This window comes from Arachis stenosperma, chromosome 8 (assembly GCF_014773155.1).
Source record: "Arachis stenosperma cultivar V10309 chromosome 8, arast.V10309.gnm1.PFL2, whole genome shotgun sequence".
In the NCBI taxonomy this organism is placed as follows: Eukaryota; Viridiplantae; Streptophyta; class Magnoliopsida; order Fabales; family Fabaceae; genus Arachis; species Arachis stenosperma.
The window spans coordinates 54,570,933-54,588,730 of NC_080384.1; the positions used below are offsets into that span (position 1 = coordinate 54,570,933).

At 32.4% G+C, this 17,798-nt stretch overlaps 2 protein-coding genes across 2 annotated transcripts; one reads left to right on the forward strand and one right to left on the reverse strand.

Moving 5' to 3' along the window:
* Positions 1 to 1,100: 1,100 nt before the first annotated feature.
* Positions 1,101 to 12,790, reverse strand: LOC130946479 (uncharacterized). Its single transcript, XM_057875240.1, has 22 exons — positions 12,107 to 12,790; positions 11,157 to 11,289; positions 10,216 to 10,391; positions 9,657 to 9,730; positions 9,387 to 9,422; positions 9,203 to 9,293; positions 8,725 to 8,784; positions 7,994 to 8,174; positions 6,925 to 7,070; positions 6,604 to 6,705; positions 5,896 to 6,006; positions 5,339 to 5,404; positions 5,141 to 5,239; positions 4,783 to 4,986; positions 4,237 to 4,347; positions 3,509 to 3,823; positions 3,185 to 3,372; positions 2,993 to 3,095; positions 2,705 to 2,850; positions 2,469 to 2,548; positions 1,863 to 2,035; positions 1,101 to 1,452 (listed from the first exon to the last, which is right to left on the reverse strand). Exons 1-22 carry the CDS (start codon positions 12,758 to 12,760, stop codon positions 1,360 to 1,362), a joined length of 3,342 nt encoding a protein of 1,113 aa, XP_057731223.1. The 5' UTR covers positions 12,761 to 12,790; the 3' UTR covers positions 1,101 to 1,359.
* A 166-nt stretch (positions 12,791 to 12,956) lies between these two features.
* LOC130946937 (uncharacterized) lies at positions 12,957 to 14,619 on the forward strand. The gene is made up of 5 exons (XM_057875841.1): positions 12,957 to 13,182; positions 13,311 to 13,492; positions 13,769 to 13,985; positions 14,091 to 14,172; positions 14,292 to 14,619. The coding sequence occupies exons 2-5, from the start codon at positions 13,312 to 13,314 to the stop codon at positions 14,496 to 14,498; spliced, it is 687 nt and encodes a 228-aa protein (XP_057731824.1). The 5' UTR covers positions 12,957 to 13,182; position 13,311; the 3' UTR covers positions 14,499 to 14,619.
* The last annotated feature ends 3,179 nt before the right edge of the window (positions 14,620 to 17,798 follow it).

Below are 17,798 nucleotides of genomic sequence, written 5' to 3' on the forward strand. Positions count from 1 at the left end.
CCTGAAATGAATAAAGCTAACAGAGCATAATCCCTATACAAAACAGTAACAAGTAATCCCTAATTACACTAAACCTGAAATCAATAAAGCTAACAGGATATAATCCCTAATTACAAAACAGCAACAAGTAATTCCTAATCCCTAATCCATTTTTAGCAGCTGCAAAAAAATTTCAACAAAAATTTCAGGAATTAAAAACGAGAAGCAGAAAAAAATCAATTATTTGATTTCTATTAATCCATTCACAATTTCACATTCAAAAATAAGCAAACAGAACATAAAAGGAAGAGAAGAACCGAAGAAGTGAAAGCAGTGTCACGAGCTTGAAAGAAGCCTTCACCACATCATTGCATTGCATAGCTTAAACCTAACACATTAATTCATCTCATGTCAACAACATTCTGCCACTATTGCAAAAGAATCGGTTTCTGTCTGTGCGAGTTGCACCCACTCCCACACTCATTTCAGCAGCTGCTGAAATTTTAGGCCTTGTAGCAATTGTAGGATTGGATGCCCATGCTACATGTTACAATCGGCTTTTTTTTGGTGACTAATAAACTTAGCCATCAAGAGTTGTGCCCTAATTAATATAAGTATTTGATAAACATTAATCTCAATAAAACTTCTAGTGGTGCAATATTGTCATAAAATTATTCCAAATAATTATCTTAATATTTAGATGAAAAATTTGATTTATTTATATAATTAAAATCATAATAAGTTATTCCTTGTATTTTTTATTTGGTAGCTGTTACTTTCGATGTTTAAAATGAGTGATTTGAAAATACCCCTTAGCAGATTTCTAATGCTACATAAGTTCATTTGATTAATTATCATTAGTGTGCTCTAAGAATTATTGCAATGATAATTATATCTCTTTTGAAAAATTAAGTTACCACTGATTTCTCTTATCTTAACTCATTGATATTCTCTTATTTATATGGTAAAATAGAATAAGTAAAAAGGTCACAAGTAGAATTACATTAAGCCAACCTAAACTACACAATTCTATATTTGCTTGGTATATAGTCGCCAGAATCGTACGATGAAATATATGGACAATTTCATTAATAGAGAATAAAATACATTTCATCAGAATAGGAACATGACCCACAAAACAATTTGGTCATGTAGTCAGCAAAATGGAGTACTAACTAATACAACACTACATACAAAATATTGGTTGGAAATTTGGAATAGCAGTTGCAATCAATCATGTGTTGCAAATTGAAGCTCCAAAATCCAAGATTATCTTAATCTTAGGCTTAGAGGGGCTTTTCCAAATCCATATGTTGAACACTGCTGCTGCAAAATCAAATAATGGACATTTCTATAGCAATAAAATAATGATGTATATAGTTAATGTTTTCCACTTTCTGAGGGATCAGCTAGAGAATATGCACTTCCAGGGACATTGATAAAGAGCTTATCTCCTTCCTGTGCCTCATGCTCCTGAATTTTATACATAAGTTATGTGAATATGAATATATGCTATGACATTTACTTACAAAGCAATCTATGAATAAACTATCAAGTAATAGATAGCAGTAAATGATATATTAGCCAAGTTTTACTGCAGTCACAATTATTGTGCTAACTTGAGTTATTTATTTGAGAATTTCTGTTTTATATTAGTTTTATAATAAATTTGTTTGCTATACTATAAGCTTTTAAGTATCGTGTAATTTTAGGAAATGGAAATACCTCCATATTTGGGTCATATTAATAACCTTTTACTAGTAATTATAGCTTTTTCACCTGAATGCAGATCCTGCATCTAGCACAGCCATACTTACACAAATGCAATCTGGCAAACTGACTCAAATGCATCAACAGAAAATGGAATTATGCTTGCAATATACCTTAGCATTAGAGACAGTAGTGCCCGTCAGACCATTTTTAAGGTTATTCATTACAAATTTTAGGTGTTTCCTGGCATTTGCTCTTGCTTTGCGTCGTTCATCACACTGTTCTTTGGTAACATCATAATGGCAGGCCACACACAGAGTCCTCATATTTTCTAGTTTGCATTCACCTATAAAAATAAAAACAAGGAAAAGCTAAATCTAATGTTTTCCTGTGAAGAGACATAACATAAACCAACATATCAGTGTGAAAATCTTATAGAACACAGTAATAGATAAGAAACAAAATGAAAAATTAGCAAAAATAAATAATGGAAACTTGGCTGAACAGGTGTATTAGTTTAAAACTGATTAAATAAATGTTGACACACATCATTCTATGTTGCCTTTCAGTAGGCCAATTCAAACTTCGTTGAACAAGTTTATTATTTTAACTGCAGTCTAAAGTATATGCCAAAATAAGTGTTTAAGAATTATGAATGAACACAATACCCTGAAACAAAATGTAGAAAATATTTTCATTTGCAGAACAAACACATCACTCAACATAGACATATAATTTTTCCTAGGCAGGTAGGATTTTATCTCTCAAGTAAATCATACCTCCGCCTTGATACACTGGAATTATATGATCAGCATGCCATGCATTGCCTTCAGTTGGATCATTGACAAGCTTCTCAAGCCTGTAGAAAGTCAATAACTGATTCAGAAAAACGTTGGTGTCAACCTAATTAAGCAAGTTTATTAACATTGTTCTGTATGAGAAGTCTTCTAACAAGCCTACAATCTTTCACATCTTAAGAGAATTGTTATTAGGTATTTCACTTTCATAGACTCACATCTTCTTCCGCTTTGCGACTTTTGGTGCTACTTTCTCAATGTACTCTCGTCGCCTTTCCAATGATAAAGGTTTTATGTGCTCAACAAGCTTATGGCAATCCAATAGGCAATTTGTGCACACACCATGTTCAATTTGGAAAAGTTCCTGAACAAATAATCTCCAGCAAATTAACAGTAGCCCAGAGACAGGAAAAATAAAAAATAAAAAATACCCACTACGGCTTCAAATAGAGAAACATCAGGACAACAAAACAAGATAGCTGTAATCTGAATATGATTAATACTACCTGACGTAAGAATCTGTTGCTTGTTCTCATGCGATACTCTTCATAGCAGGCAAGGTTACAAAACAGGTCTTCGAAAAATTCAGGTGCCTTGGCATTCTTACCCCTGAGAGTGGAGTATTATTAAAGAATAAAGACAAGAACATTTAGTGAATAAAGAGCAACACATGAGTATATGATTGGTCAAGGACATACATGCACTGCTTTTGACAAAGCTTACACAGTGGTTCATCAGTCACACTCCAGCCTTGAGTATATTCTTTTTCCTTCTTACCAAGGCCACTTCGTAGATAAACCTTCTTCCACACAGCGTCTTCGGGTAAAGGATGGCAGACCTCCACCAAAGGTGTCATACGTCGTTTGCTTCCACCATTTAATAACCCCTGTCAGTTGTACACTTCTGCTAAGTTATATATTCATACACAAAAGCCCAGAATAAAAGAAAAAACAAAGATCAACAGTTTATTCAAAACATTATCATATTCATCAAAACAGAGTTCAGGAATACAGTATGGGAACCTTGTTATTGTGGTTATTGCTTTCACTCAAATAGCATAATTCAACTGCCAAAGGAAGCTGTAATGGTTTCCCAAGTAACTTCTTGCGTTCAATTGGCCTCAAACTCCTCCACTCATGTGCAAACTCCATGAGAGAATGCCTATAAACAGGATTCTCCTTGACAGATTTAACTTCTATCTTCTTTTTCTCATCATCAGAAACAGGACATAGCAACTCAAGTTCCTCTGGTCGGAAATTTTCATAAAGTGGCTGCGGTCTTGCATCTGTACCCAAAACGCAAGAATACAAATGGATCCTACCCGTGTATGGGCTCACCTGAAGGGCAAAGGAAGATTCCCATATTCATAACAATGATAAAAATTGACACAGGCACCAATTAAAACTTTTAACTTGTCCTCTTCTGTTCTTCTCATTTTTTTCCCTATATATATATATATATATATATCAGTTTAGGACTTTAGGTATCTATCGCAGGATCCATTGAAACTAATGTAAGTAGACACACCTATAACATCAGATAATACTTCATAAAAGGTGAAAATCTGACTGTTGCATGTATTTTTTTCAATAATAAAAATAATAGTAATAATCAAGTTACAGCATTGTCAGAAATCACTCAAGACATGCTTACTGCATGAGCCTTGTTTTGATTATTTAGGGTAATAACCAATGTGTCAACGAACCAACTCATTCTTATATCAATCAACAACTATGACAACAAATGTTACCTCAAAACGCAGAGAACCAACATGACTAGACCCATGTCCATCTGTTTCTAGTTGATGGTCAGGCTGCATGTCATCTGCTTCTACTGTTGGAATTGATTTCTTGTCCTGCACCTGAAAAATAAGACATGAGATCGTTAGCCATTCACAAACACACGGAACCACACATGAATAAAAATGTTGCCATTCCCTCCCTGTTAAATAAACTGTAATGTCAATTCACCTCTATCATTTCATTTTTCTCTTAAAAACTCTTCCCAAACAATCTATCCTCAGTATAAAACACGTCTAGACTACAATTTGCATCCATAACTGAAGCCTTGCCAAAATCAATGCAGGAAACAATACTATCCTATTCTACCACGAGAATATAATAGTTAAAAATAGAAATAGGAAATAAACTGTTAAGCCTTAATCCACTAGGTGGAGTTTGTTACATGTATCAATTGTACTTTACCATAAAATAATAGGGAAAAGAAGACTACTAAATACCATGCTAAAGTAACACACACGATTTAAAACCCACACTACAAGACTCACAAGTCTTACCGTGATATTAGCAGTAGAAATTGAGTTATTGTCAAAAAAAGCCTGCTCATCAGATTTATCATCTTGTTTTACTTCAGATTCACTTAAATTTACTGGGTAAGGTTTCTTATCCAACAGTGTTTCAACTAATGCCTTTTCACGTGCAGATTGCTCGTCAGAACTATCAGTTTTGAAATATGTCTCTAAGTAAGAAATATCATCAACCTGCCACCCCGCATCCCCAAAAGGAAAATGAGGTTGGTGAAAGAGAACACAAAAGTAAATAGACAAATAATCAACTTCTAACAGCCACCAATGCTAAAAGAGCAAAATCAGATAGTGACTTCAACTAAAAGCATTTTAACCAAAACTATAATACCACTATCTCCTTCATTGCATCATATTTTCCATCTGTTGTTTTTGAAACACGGTGCAAACTTTTATTCAAGTTTTTCCAACGCAACTCATCCGAGGTATCCTGCAGATGGATCACATGAAAAAATGCTACTTGAGAGGTACATACCACAACAAGCTTTTTTTTCCCCCTCAAATCTTCAAAATAAGAGCCAAGCATCACCTTTGCACAGAATATGTATACATTAACTGCATTTTTTTGCCCCCGTCGATGAGCTCTATCCTCGGCCTACAAAAAGGTTCATCTTATTTACGTTTTAAGATCTTATACCCTTTATGTATAAAGAATACCAGCACATAATATGCTTCATATGATGGAATCATTAAAATCAATAAGAATAGTCTAATAAACTAAAATAAAATTATGTGATTGCCACAATTAAGGTAACTATCACAAATGAAATACGGTAGGTGAGAACTATTAACACATCAGATCGATGACAAAAAATTGTGCACCAAGTGAAACTAGGGACGATATTATAAAAAAAAACAATGACATTAAGTCCCATTATAGGTATGTTAGTTCAGCATCCACACAGTGCTATTTTCAGTTAATTAGTTCATTGGTTCACCCCTGCTCCAATTTTGCAATAATGTTATCATCAACAGCTGTACATAGATGCACCAAACTTAACATTCTTTGTCTTTAAGGTCATCTTTTAATGTGGTATATAGTATTTATATAATAAAGACGGTACCATTATGTAAATTATACAGAACCTGAAGCATTACAGTTGGGCACTGAGGTAGCTCCAAGAACACCACATCTTGTGCTGTTGAGAAATCAAGTCCAAAACCTGCTGCCAAAATACCTATTATCGCAATTTTAACCTGGCATGCAAATATAACTCAAATCAAAGTAGGCCTAAGTAACAAAATAAAATAAAATAAGTCCACAATTGGTTGAACGACACAGACAAAAAAATAAGGCCACACATATGTGCATACAAATACTAAGGCAAATAGTTAACAAAAATGGTCAATATGGTTCTTTTGTTCTTGTAACATGTGGAGGGCCATCAGACTCAATCTTAACAAGGCACATAAATTTTTAATACCTTCGATCCAAAATAAGAAACAATTTTTAAAATTTGATCCAAAGTGTCCATTTAAAAAATTAAACAACATTAGTTAATTTTTTCCACTAGTAATACTAATTATGACTCTCCAAGCCTGCCCACAATTTGGCCAAGGCCAATAGACCAACACTGAAAATTAAGAAGGGGAAAAGATGTCAGCTGATCGTTATCACAATTCAGGTGCCAAATAAAAATTTTTATTTAAGCAAAAGGGGAAAAATTATGTGTATTTATTATTCAGTATGTATCAAATTTTAAAATTTCAAAGAAACATTATAAATGAGGGAAAAAGAGAGCTGGATATCATCACAACAAATTCGGGGTTAAAAACTGTAAAGACAGCTAATACCTCTGATGATGATCGAAATGCTACTACTGCTGATTGCCTATCTCTTGGAAGAGTACTTCCATCAATTCGCACAAAACCTACACCTTTCTCACATATAAACTCCTAAAATGGTTCAGAAAACAAACTTCATGTCAGAAATTAAATCTACACATTCATGGTGTGGGACTTGGACATTAAGGTAATCAATGCACCAAGGGCCTAAGAAAATGAGGTTGGGAATAGCTGATTTCAAACAATCTAGGAAGAGGAAAACAACTCAACCATTTTACATGCTGCCAAATGAATTTAATAAACAGTGGCTTCCAATGAGTATAAATGCACCTGTACTCCATCAAGAACTTTGTGGTGATGAGCAAAAATTATCATCTTTTTAGAATTCTCCGATCCTGCTATGAGTGGATGGAGGGAAAGCCATTCACGAAACCCAGAAAGCTTTGCAATCCCAAGTTCTTGGACAGAAAGGTCCCCTAGCAACAGAGAGGTGAAAAAGATTAATACCATATATTCTTGCAGTTTTAATAAGATATGATTACATGCATAAGAATAGCAAGACAGACAGAGAGTGGCATTAGAAGAAAATTTAAGAATTTGATGGCTGAAACATCTCATAACAAACAGTCAAACAGAAAGATGAAATCATAAGAGCATAGTAAATAACACTTTGAATTTTTGGGTATGTAGCAGCAAAATAACAGAGACATTGCTACTGCGGTACAAAGTTAATATTATGGGTCGGTTTTAGCAAGGAGTAAGGGAGAATAGAGATTTGAATATCAGCTATATATATGATATGGTCCAATATCATATGTCTAGTGATACAAAAAACAGAGCACTGATCCCAATTTATAATGGTACTAGACTCATAATCATAATTTTAAATACAAAATGTGAAATTAAAGAAAAATATGAAAGTCAACCCTAAGATATCAGTTAAGATACTTTATCGTATTCCTAAATACAATATTGTACATTATTAGGTAACTTCTGGTATTCTAAAATTCCTAAATCTCACAGATAAAAGGTAGGTTGGTAATGTAATCTTATCAAAGAGGCCAACATTGTATTAGTTATATGACACTTGAGGGTTCCTATTTGGCTTTTTTGTGATCTTTATACTATTTGTCACTTTGGTACCATAAAAAAACCATGAAGTCTAAATGACCTACGCTTAAGGCTACATTTCAGTTATAAAATGATAAACAACCACATGAATGATTCCTTGTTCTACAGTAATTGGTCTACAACACTACACAGAATTTTTTTATGCAATCTCATCCAAATCAACAATGAATAAAACAATGATGAACTGAGAGTTATTATGTGATTAAACAATAGTTGACACACAAATCCATCGTTTCACACAGTAGAGGCAAAGATTCCTAAACAATACCATCAACTTCATCTGAGTTTCCTAGAGGCATGTCTTCACTTGCACGTTCAGGGTCATCAATTGTCAATGCCCCAACTGCAGTTTTTGCAGCAACAATATCTGATTTCTTCAACAACAGTCTTATAATTTGCCGCCGCTTTGGAGGTAACTGTAGCATCACATGTTCCTTCAAACGCCTTATCTACACAATACATGAAAAGGAAAATAAGATAGTATTCTATACAATATAGGACCAATATCATAAAGTGGTGTTAAATCCAATGGGGGAGACATGACAAAGTAAACATGGGTTTTAAGTACATAAAGTGTAAAAGCCAACCATATGTATAATATAATCAAAATCACTTCACCCAAACTATCCTTAAACAAATGCCACAACATTGACTGCAAAATAAGTAGTTGGTATGGAATCCATATGTTGAGAATGTGAACCAAAGACGCAATTATTCAAAAATATCAAGCCTTGTCTCATAAAAACTGCATCAAGCCTTCTCTCATTGGATAGGCTATCCAAATAAATTGAGGGCAATTACAGTCATCAAAGAATCAGATTTGGATAAAAAAGGGAGGAGTATACTTGCTCTAATTACATAAATATGCCAGGCTGACGTTTACAAACCAGAAACCAAGCAAAAGAATACCTCTACAAAAGTAATTAAGGGGAATAGTCCAAAGGAAAAAAAAAATAAACACAAAGTCATCATGAGAAAATTTGAGGATTGAGATCACACCATAACAGTTTGCTTAAGTAACACGTTCAACTCCACCAACCGAATGCCCTTTGAATAATCCTGCAGCAGAATCCCAACAAATAAATACCCAAAACAGGTTGATCCATCGAAATAGATTTTATCGCTTTTTTCCTCATCACAAATAATTAACTAAAAAATAAAATGATGAAAACCTTGTTATTGAAAATGGGTCCATGACTGAAATTCCCATCAAAAAGAAAAAAAAAAGTTAATTGAAAGCTCTTGTAAGCACCTTTGATCTTTTAAAAATATTTTTTTTAAAAAAATAATGATCTAGAAGAGACAAAACATTAAAAATTTACAACATTTCCACTAGCAAACCACAGTCAAACCTTATTGTTTATTCATTATATTTATATTATTAAAATTAACCAAATATATACATGCATAAATTAGACATAAACACACACACACACAAACACAAAGTAGATAATAAGAGCTCTTCTAGAAGGAATACCGCAAACACTTTTCCTTGGATGCCCATGAAAAATTTCATGTCACAATAGGTTTTTGCAAACTCGCGTTTATTTGTCCCCAACAAACCAGGCCTGTAAAATATATGCATTGTTTAGAAAATTAGTCAACAGAACTACAAGAAAGATATTTTAAAAGTTACAAATGTTCAATGTGAATATACTTACCATAACATATTTATCTGATGAAAAATGTCGAATGGTCTATTAGCACCTAGGAAGATATGCACATAAGGTACAAGATCACATTAAGTAAAATAACTAAAAAGAAATAGTGGAACCAAATTGAAAGGAAGAATAGAAAGTCAAAAAATATGAAGCCCCAACCAAATAGAAAAAAAAAAATATATTTGTTTTCATCCAAGGATTATTATTATTATTATTATTATCAGCATCAAAGCTTATGCAGCAGTGGGTTGTTGTGAACTATGCTACAACCTTGACAATGAGGGCGTTCCTGATAGCAGAACTATATGCTTGACTTTCGTTGCCACATCAAGAACAGCTTGTGTCTGTTAGAACAAAAGAAAAATCAGATAATATAAATGCCACTTCTTTAGGTTTCAGCTGAAGAACACAAAAAGAGATAACAATGTAGGTAATCATAAAGACATAATCATGATTTCCTGGAAGCTTTTATCTTGAACAACTAATGTAAAATTGTATAATAATCATTTGCTAGAAGCTTCTTTCTGGTACCACAACAGCAGAAGAGATGCCAATTGCCAAGTTAAAGGAAAAGCTAATGATATATGCACACAAAGGCAAAGGGAAACAAATGCTTTATATGAATGAACACAAGATGCCAGTCAAACATGCACAAAAATAAGCCCCCTCCCACCCACCCCCCCTTTTTTTTTATCTCTCTAAATCTAGCATACAAGATAAGTAACAATTGCAGTTAATAACAAAGGAATTTATATCTATCATAAAATAACATTGATTATATGAATTCCAAATTTTACAAACAAGAAAAAGCGATGGAAATACAGCAAACCTCTCCTGACTCTTTGGCTTTCTTCGTGCATCGCACATGATGAGATTCATCAACAATCAGGAGAGCCCACTCACGTTCAATCATGTTCTTCTTTAGACGATTGAGCATGGTATAAGAAATAACCACAACTCTAGGGCATCTTGTTAAATGAACAGGGTTATCTTGATGACCAAAAACTGGTTTAGAAGAAACAATCACAATCTAAATTACAAAGTAGAATGAATGAAAAAGATCACAATAAAAATATTAAAATAAAAAAAAAATAAAAAGTTTTATTCAAATTGTTAAAATCAAACTTGGCCTAAGAAATTGCTTTAGACAAATAACAATATTTCAAAAACTTAATCCTTCTTCAATAAATCCATGCCTGTACAGTTCGAATTTTTCTTGACCGCACCATAACACAACATTCCTTCAAAACCTTAATTCATTAAGCCTAATTTCCTATATACACCAAAGAAAATCCTAAGAAAAAAGCACCAATATATATGATCATCAACTCATGGCCTCATGCTCATCTTGTTGGGTATAACTGTGCTCAACTTTTTACTAAACACCATTGCAACAAAACTTCCATCCAACTTTCATTGTAGAGTTCTCAAACCAGGTTTAAAATGTGCCTCATTCACCTTCCCACTTTTTGGTGTATTGATATTGCCATTCTCAAAACCAATATCTGTTCATATTTCAAGATTGTAGTCTCCTAGTAACAAATCAAATTTTAATATGATGCATCATTAGAAGACGATTAGATTTGTGCACCTAACAAAGCAATTCAACAGTTACACTTTCATTAGTAGAATCTCTGGATATGTACTGTATGGTATTTGTTATGGGGAAAAACCCTCATTCATCTCAAGAACCAGACCAGACTCCTACCTTGAACTTAATAGGCAGCATAATACATAGCATCATGCACAACTTAAATTATACAGCATTACCAACATGAATATCAGCAGGCAAACAGCAAGGAAGCCAACGTTCCAATTCTTCTGCCCATGAAAAACGCAAAACAGCAGGGCAAACCACAAGTATAGGACCTTCATGCATGAAACATCCCGCAATAGCAATCGCCTAAAATATGCATTTGAAAAAAATAAATACATAGATCACTACTCCTTGTTAGATATTTCATGGTAAATAAATAAATACAGTGCAACCAATTTCAAATTAAAAAAAAAAATGGCACCGAACACTAAGTCCTAGTCTCTAAAAGGGCTGGCTAGTGCATGAAGCTCCCCCCTCATTGGGTCTGAAAAGGACAGACATATGCAACCTTACCCTAGCAATTAGCAAGCATAGAAGCCATCTCTAGTATTTGAACCCATGAACACCACTTGACAAATCTCTAGTCCCTAGAACTTATCAGTCCTTTTGGGTCTTTATCTCTAGTATGTAAAACCTATCACCAGAAGTTCAACTCCATCGATTCGAGCAACTATCGCTTAAGGTCTTTTCCACCAATAAAGTTTGAACTCAAGACTACTGAAAAAGTGATGAGTTTGCCTACCACTCAATGAACCTAGTGTTTTTAAAATGCCAAATTTTATTCCTGCAGTTCCTCCAATTTCAGTGAACAAATTCGCACCAACCAATCACAAAAGCCTATAAATATTAGTGAAATCTTCAAACAAACAGCCAAAACATTACAATTTAGAAGCCACATTACTCCCCAGCAATCACCAGACTCATTAAGAAGTGGCAATACATATACACATTCTATACTTCCTAGTTGAGCGAGTTTGTGCAACGAAATTAGGTCCACTCAATTACTTCTAACATCCTCGCAAACAAAAACAAACAGTTTAATCACTTAATCTAAAAGACACACAGGGAAAGCAAAAAGGATGCGATTTTTATTTTTATTTATTTATTTTTTTGAATAGAGTACCTGGAGGGTCTTTCCGAGTCCCATATCATCGGCAATGAGGCACCTTCCACCCCTTCTGAGTCCAAACCTAATCCCATCCAACTGAAACGGCATCAGAGCATCCACCAAACTCCTCGGAAGCTTCGCGATGAGGTCTTCGACCTGCTCGTCGGTGAGATGCTCGGGCCTGGTCGGCGTCCAGGTGCCGCCACCACCAGACGCCAGCATCATGCTCTCAACGGCTTTGAGCGTGTTCCAGGGAATGTCCTCCACGTCAGCAATCTGGTGAGATGCTACCTTGAGGCAGTTGAGGACGCGGAGGTAGTCGGAGAGGTGGTAGACAGAGGCATCGGCAACGGCGGTGGAGATCTGAGTGAAGTGAGAGGGGAGGAGGTCGGAGAGGAGGCCATTGAGTGCGGAGAAGTTGTTGTCGTCGGAGGGGATAGGCATGACGGAGAAGGAATCTGGAGAGCATATTTCGAGCCTGGCAACGAACTTTGGAATAAGGGCGTGTTTGGATGCTGAAAAAGAGTTGCGAGAATGAGAGAGCTTCTGGCATTTGAAAAGTAGTTGTTGTTGTTGTTGTTGTTGGGATTCAAGAAATGCTTTGCGTTTGGCGAGAGCGGCTTGACGATTTGCTTCGATTTGTTGCCTCTGTTCTTCTGTTAGACCCATTCTTCTTCTTCCTCACTCACTCACTCACTCCCTCCCTCAGGTTCTAACTTCTCAGCGCCAAAAACTCCCCTTCTACTTTTTCAATTTCATGGGCCCTTTTGGGCCTTTTTTGGACGATTTTTTCATGGGCCCTTTTGGGCCTATACACTTCCATTCTTAATTCAGAAATTAAAGCTGTAGAACGTGACATTATACCCTTCCAGCTTCATCCGCAATGCATAAAGTAGCTCTGACAAACCTATATATACAAAATTAAAAGATCCTTTTCTTCCTTTAGAGGCTGCGTGCAGAGGCATCAAATTTCACCTTGCTTCTCACCATTTCCTGTTCAGCTTTATCAATATACTCTCATCATGACTTCATCATCTTCAATTCATTCAGATTTCAGAACCAAACCTAATGTGCAAGTTTTTGTAGACAAGGTACGTAGTTTCATTCAAAAGTGCAGTGTTTAGTTTCAAACTGCATGTAAACTGTTTGTGATAATGCCACTGAGATTATTGTTATTCATTATCTTACTTAATTTGAGACTAACGATATATCATTATAGAATGTTCAGAAGGGGAAATTTGAAGGGTAAATTTGGAAATGATGACAAGCATGTGACAGCAGTTGCAGCTGCTGCATTTTCCATTCATTCAATAGAACAAGCTGCTGCTGCCAACCTGATTTCAAGGCCTCAATCCATGAGAAGGAAAAACCATAGCACCCTATCTGAACGACCGACTTATGGTAATTAATTAACTACTAGTTAATGTTTAATTTCCAGATTGCATGCTTATATATGTTCATCAAGTTAAGTCCATTTCATAACTGTTATTACCAAGGAATATACTTTGCTTTTTTATTATTATTATTATTAGAACTATTGCTAGAAGAATAATGATTTGCCAATATTAATTCATTTTAATTATTAAATGAAAGATCAGAGAGGTTTTCATTTCTTATTAGACTTATCCTAAAATCTTCACAAATTTTAATGAAAATAAATTGTTGTTATATGTATAGGAGGGGATACTTCAGTGAAAAGGTCATCATTTGGAGAAGATGGAAGGAGAAAAGAAGGAAGTGTTCCTTTAAGAGGTTCAAGTGATGATATATCTTCTAAAAGGACTGTGCTCCAAACACAAGGGCACCAAAAACAAATAGGGATTCCTATACAACATAACAACAAAGCAAATGCAGAAGCTTGGGAAAAGGCCAAGTTAAAAAAGATTCAACAGCGGTACTCTGTGTTTTTTTTTTTTTTAAATAATGGTTTGGTGGTTTGATGATGTATATAGGGAAAGAATGTGGATTAATATCTATTCATTGTTGTTCTTGTATGTAGCTATGAGAAGATAAAGTCCCAAATCCTTTCTTGGGAAAGAGAGAAAAAGATTCGTGCCAAAATGCATATGGAAAAGAAGAAGGTTTGTCTCAATTATGATGAGTTTATCATATTATTATTCTAGCTAGTTATATTTTTCGGTATCATGTAATACTTGTCATGAAAATATCATCATATAATTAATTGGTTATGGTGGTACAGAATGAATTGGAGAAAAGAAGAATAGTGACAACACAACATTATAATAATAAGATAGCAAGCATAGATAAGGTAGCACAAGGTGCATTAACACAATTGGAAGATAAAAGAAGGAAAGAGTTATCTAGAGCCACAGAAAAAGCTAATAAAATCAGAAAAACAGGAAAGGTTCCTCCTGCTATTAATTGTTTCTGCTTCTCACATTTATAGCTTCATCATGTATTATTGGAGGATTGGACCCCAATTATAAGAACATGGCTTAAAAAGTATATACAATGATAACACATAACAAAGATTGATATAGTATATAGAAATTAAAATTGATGACTTTGCTGCTCAAATTGTTCAAATTTCATATTTGATGTATGTAATGTGTGTAATGATAATGTATTTGTGGAAAAAATATATCATTCTAAAAAATATTTTCTAAACATTATATTGATCTACCTAACCTATGTAGATTGAGTTGGTTATTTATCCAATTAAAATGTATGCTTCAGCCATTCAGTTACTATGTTTTCAAGGTAGTTGATAGAATGTCAACTTTTTATTGAATTTCATTACAATTGCCAAATCTACATTACATCTAACACTAAAAGTAATAAACGATGTCTAAGTCATATAAGTCAACACGGTGTATCTCATACAAACATGTACACATACTTTACTAATTACTAATATATATATATATATATATATATATATATATATATATCAGACAACTTAATTATAAGAGAAAATAACAAATAAGTCTTTGACATTTTGATTCGTGAATATTTAAATCTTCGAAAATTTGAAAATACATTTAAATTCCTAATTTTTTTAAAAGTTGGACATATCGATCCTTCATGTTTACTTGGGTCTGTCAGACTCAACGAAAAATTTAAACATGACTCCCGTTGTACTGACTTGATTGATACGGATGCATACGTGGAGGAGTTTTTTAAATAGGACAAATTTAACCCAGAGATCGATGTGTCCAGATTTTAAAAAGGTTAGGGACTTAAATGTATTTTTAAATCTTCAGAAACTTAAATGTCTGCAGACCAAAAAGTCAGAGATCGATTTATCATTTTTCTTATTATTATTAACAAAATGTCACTCGAATCTGCAACTTTTAAATGAGTATGAAGAGACTATGTTAGTTGAATTATAGTTTATTGGTAAAATCCATTACTTATTAATATAAGTTATAAGTTATAACTCAATTTTAATTGTGTATTTATTTTTAACTTATCATCAACAATTTTATTATAATTATTGTTGACTTAATGATCAAAAGATCATATCTTAGTTATTTTTTTATGTTCTTATTTTTAATATTTTATATTTATAAAATTATTATACTTTTTAAACACTTATTACTGATTTGATCATTAAAGTGCCTTATAGAAGTACACTTCTACTTATGTTCAATTCAACTTCGACCACAATCATTAAAGAGTTTCTGACAAAAAAACAATCTCCAATAGAATTATAGTTCGGAGTTACCATTTCTTTTTGACTATGTATCTATGAGAATAGTTTAAGACGACAAACCACATCGTTAACAAGCTATACGTCTGAAAAATATTACTAATGCTAGAACAATATGTATGTATGGATGTGTGGCCAGAAATGAAGAAGTGTATCTATAGCTTAGTTGATAGGCGACCAAAATTATAGGTGATCCCCACTATGGATGATGAAATTTGGTGTATATATTCATAGCTCAGGACCATGTAGTGCCCCAACTTATGTGTTCCAAAGGTAACATACTGTCCCTTTTGCATATTCAATTTCCAGAACATCACATTACTGGTTAATTAATTACTTACTTTTATTTCGTATTTATATGTTTTATTTTCTAATAATAAGGTCTCCAGCTCTATGATAGTGCTTGCCTGCTTAATCACCAACACAAGAAATCACCAAATGAGACTTATGTATGCTATAAATCTTTCTAGCTCTCTAGGTATTATATGATCAAGTTTTCATATAAGTGGACACGATTATTATTGGTCTTTCTTATTCTATGGATGCCACGTGTTAGCATTCAATAGGTATACGATTATGATGTACTTTTTCTATAATCTATATACATAAATTTTATAGTGATTTATATACATAAATTCTTGATATTATAAAATGATTATTATTGTGGATGTTATATAATAAATTAAAGTATTATCATACATAATGAAATATAAAACATTGTCAATTAATAAAGTATGAATTTTTATAATATATTTTTATTAATTAATAAGTGGGTTAGTTAAATAATATATTATTATTATTTAATTTAAAATCTTTATTTATAAATATATCTTAGAAAAAAGGTTTTAATACATTAAAAATAACACAAAAAAGAACACACATAATTATTCATCTCAAATAGTTTTTTAATTTTTTTTAGAAGAATATTGTGTATGCAATATTAATATAAATATATTATGTTATATTGAGTGATACATATTGAGAATTAATAACAGAATTTTCTTATTCTTATAATTTTTTAGTTCTATTTTTATTTATCTATTTTAATTTTATAACATATTATTAGCAAGAAGACTCCTAAGATAAAAAATTTTAATTATGTCAAATTTTTTTTCATTTAAAATTTATACCACTTCATATTTTTAAAAAAATTATTTATCATGAATTGTAGATGCTGAATTTTATTTTGATTCAATTAATTTCGATAATGCTATTAAGACAAACAATCATATAACACTAAAGAATCACGTTACGACAATAATTTTTTTTCATTATTATCTTGATAAAAAATTGAAAAATAAATATTTTACTATAAAAAAAATCAGTAGAACTATGGAGCATCATTATATATAATGAAATATGAAATGTTATCATTTAGAGAGGTATGATGAGTTTTCATAATGTGTTTCCACTCATTAGTAAATGAGTTAAGTAAATAACACTCTACTATTATTAATTTAAAACTTTCATCTATATCATAAAAAAAATAAAACGCTAAAAATAATATATTGAAAAAACGCACATAACTATTTATCTCAAATAGTTTTTTAACAGTTTTAAAAAAAATATGATATATACAATATTAATATAAACATATTATGTTATATTAAATAAAACATATATTAAAAATTAATAACAAACTATTTATTCTCTTTATAATTTTTTAACTCAATTTCTATTTAGCTATCTTAAATTCACAACTCTTGTAACTACTTTTGTAACTATTGTTGTTTATATAATAACTATCTAACGTAGATAATCATCTATATTGTCCTTAGCTAATTCTTCATTCAAGATGTCTTAAAATATTCTTATAATTTTTTTCCTAATTGAGGTGAGACAATGACAATGATAATATTTTTATAGGTAAAATATTAAATTCATTCTTTATATTTGAACATAATTTTATTTTGATTTTTAAAGTTTAAAATGTCTTATTTAAATTTTAAAAAAATATTTAATTTTAATGTATTTTTATTCTAAAATCAAAGTTAAATTATTAATAAAATATTCTACGTAATAATAATATAAAAG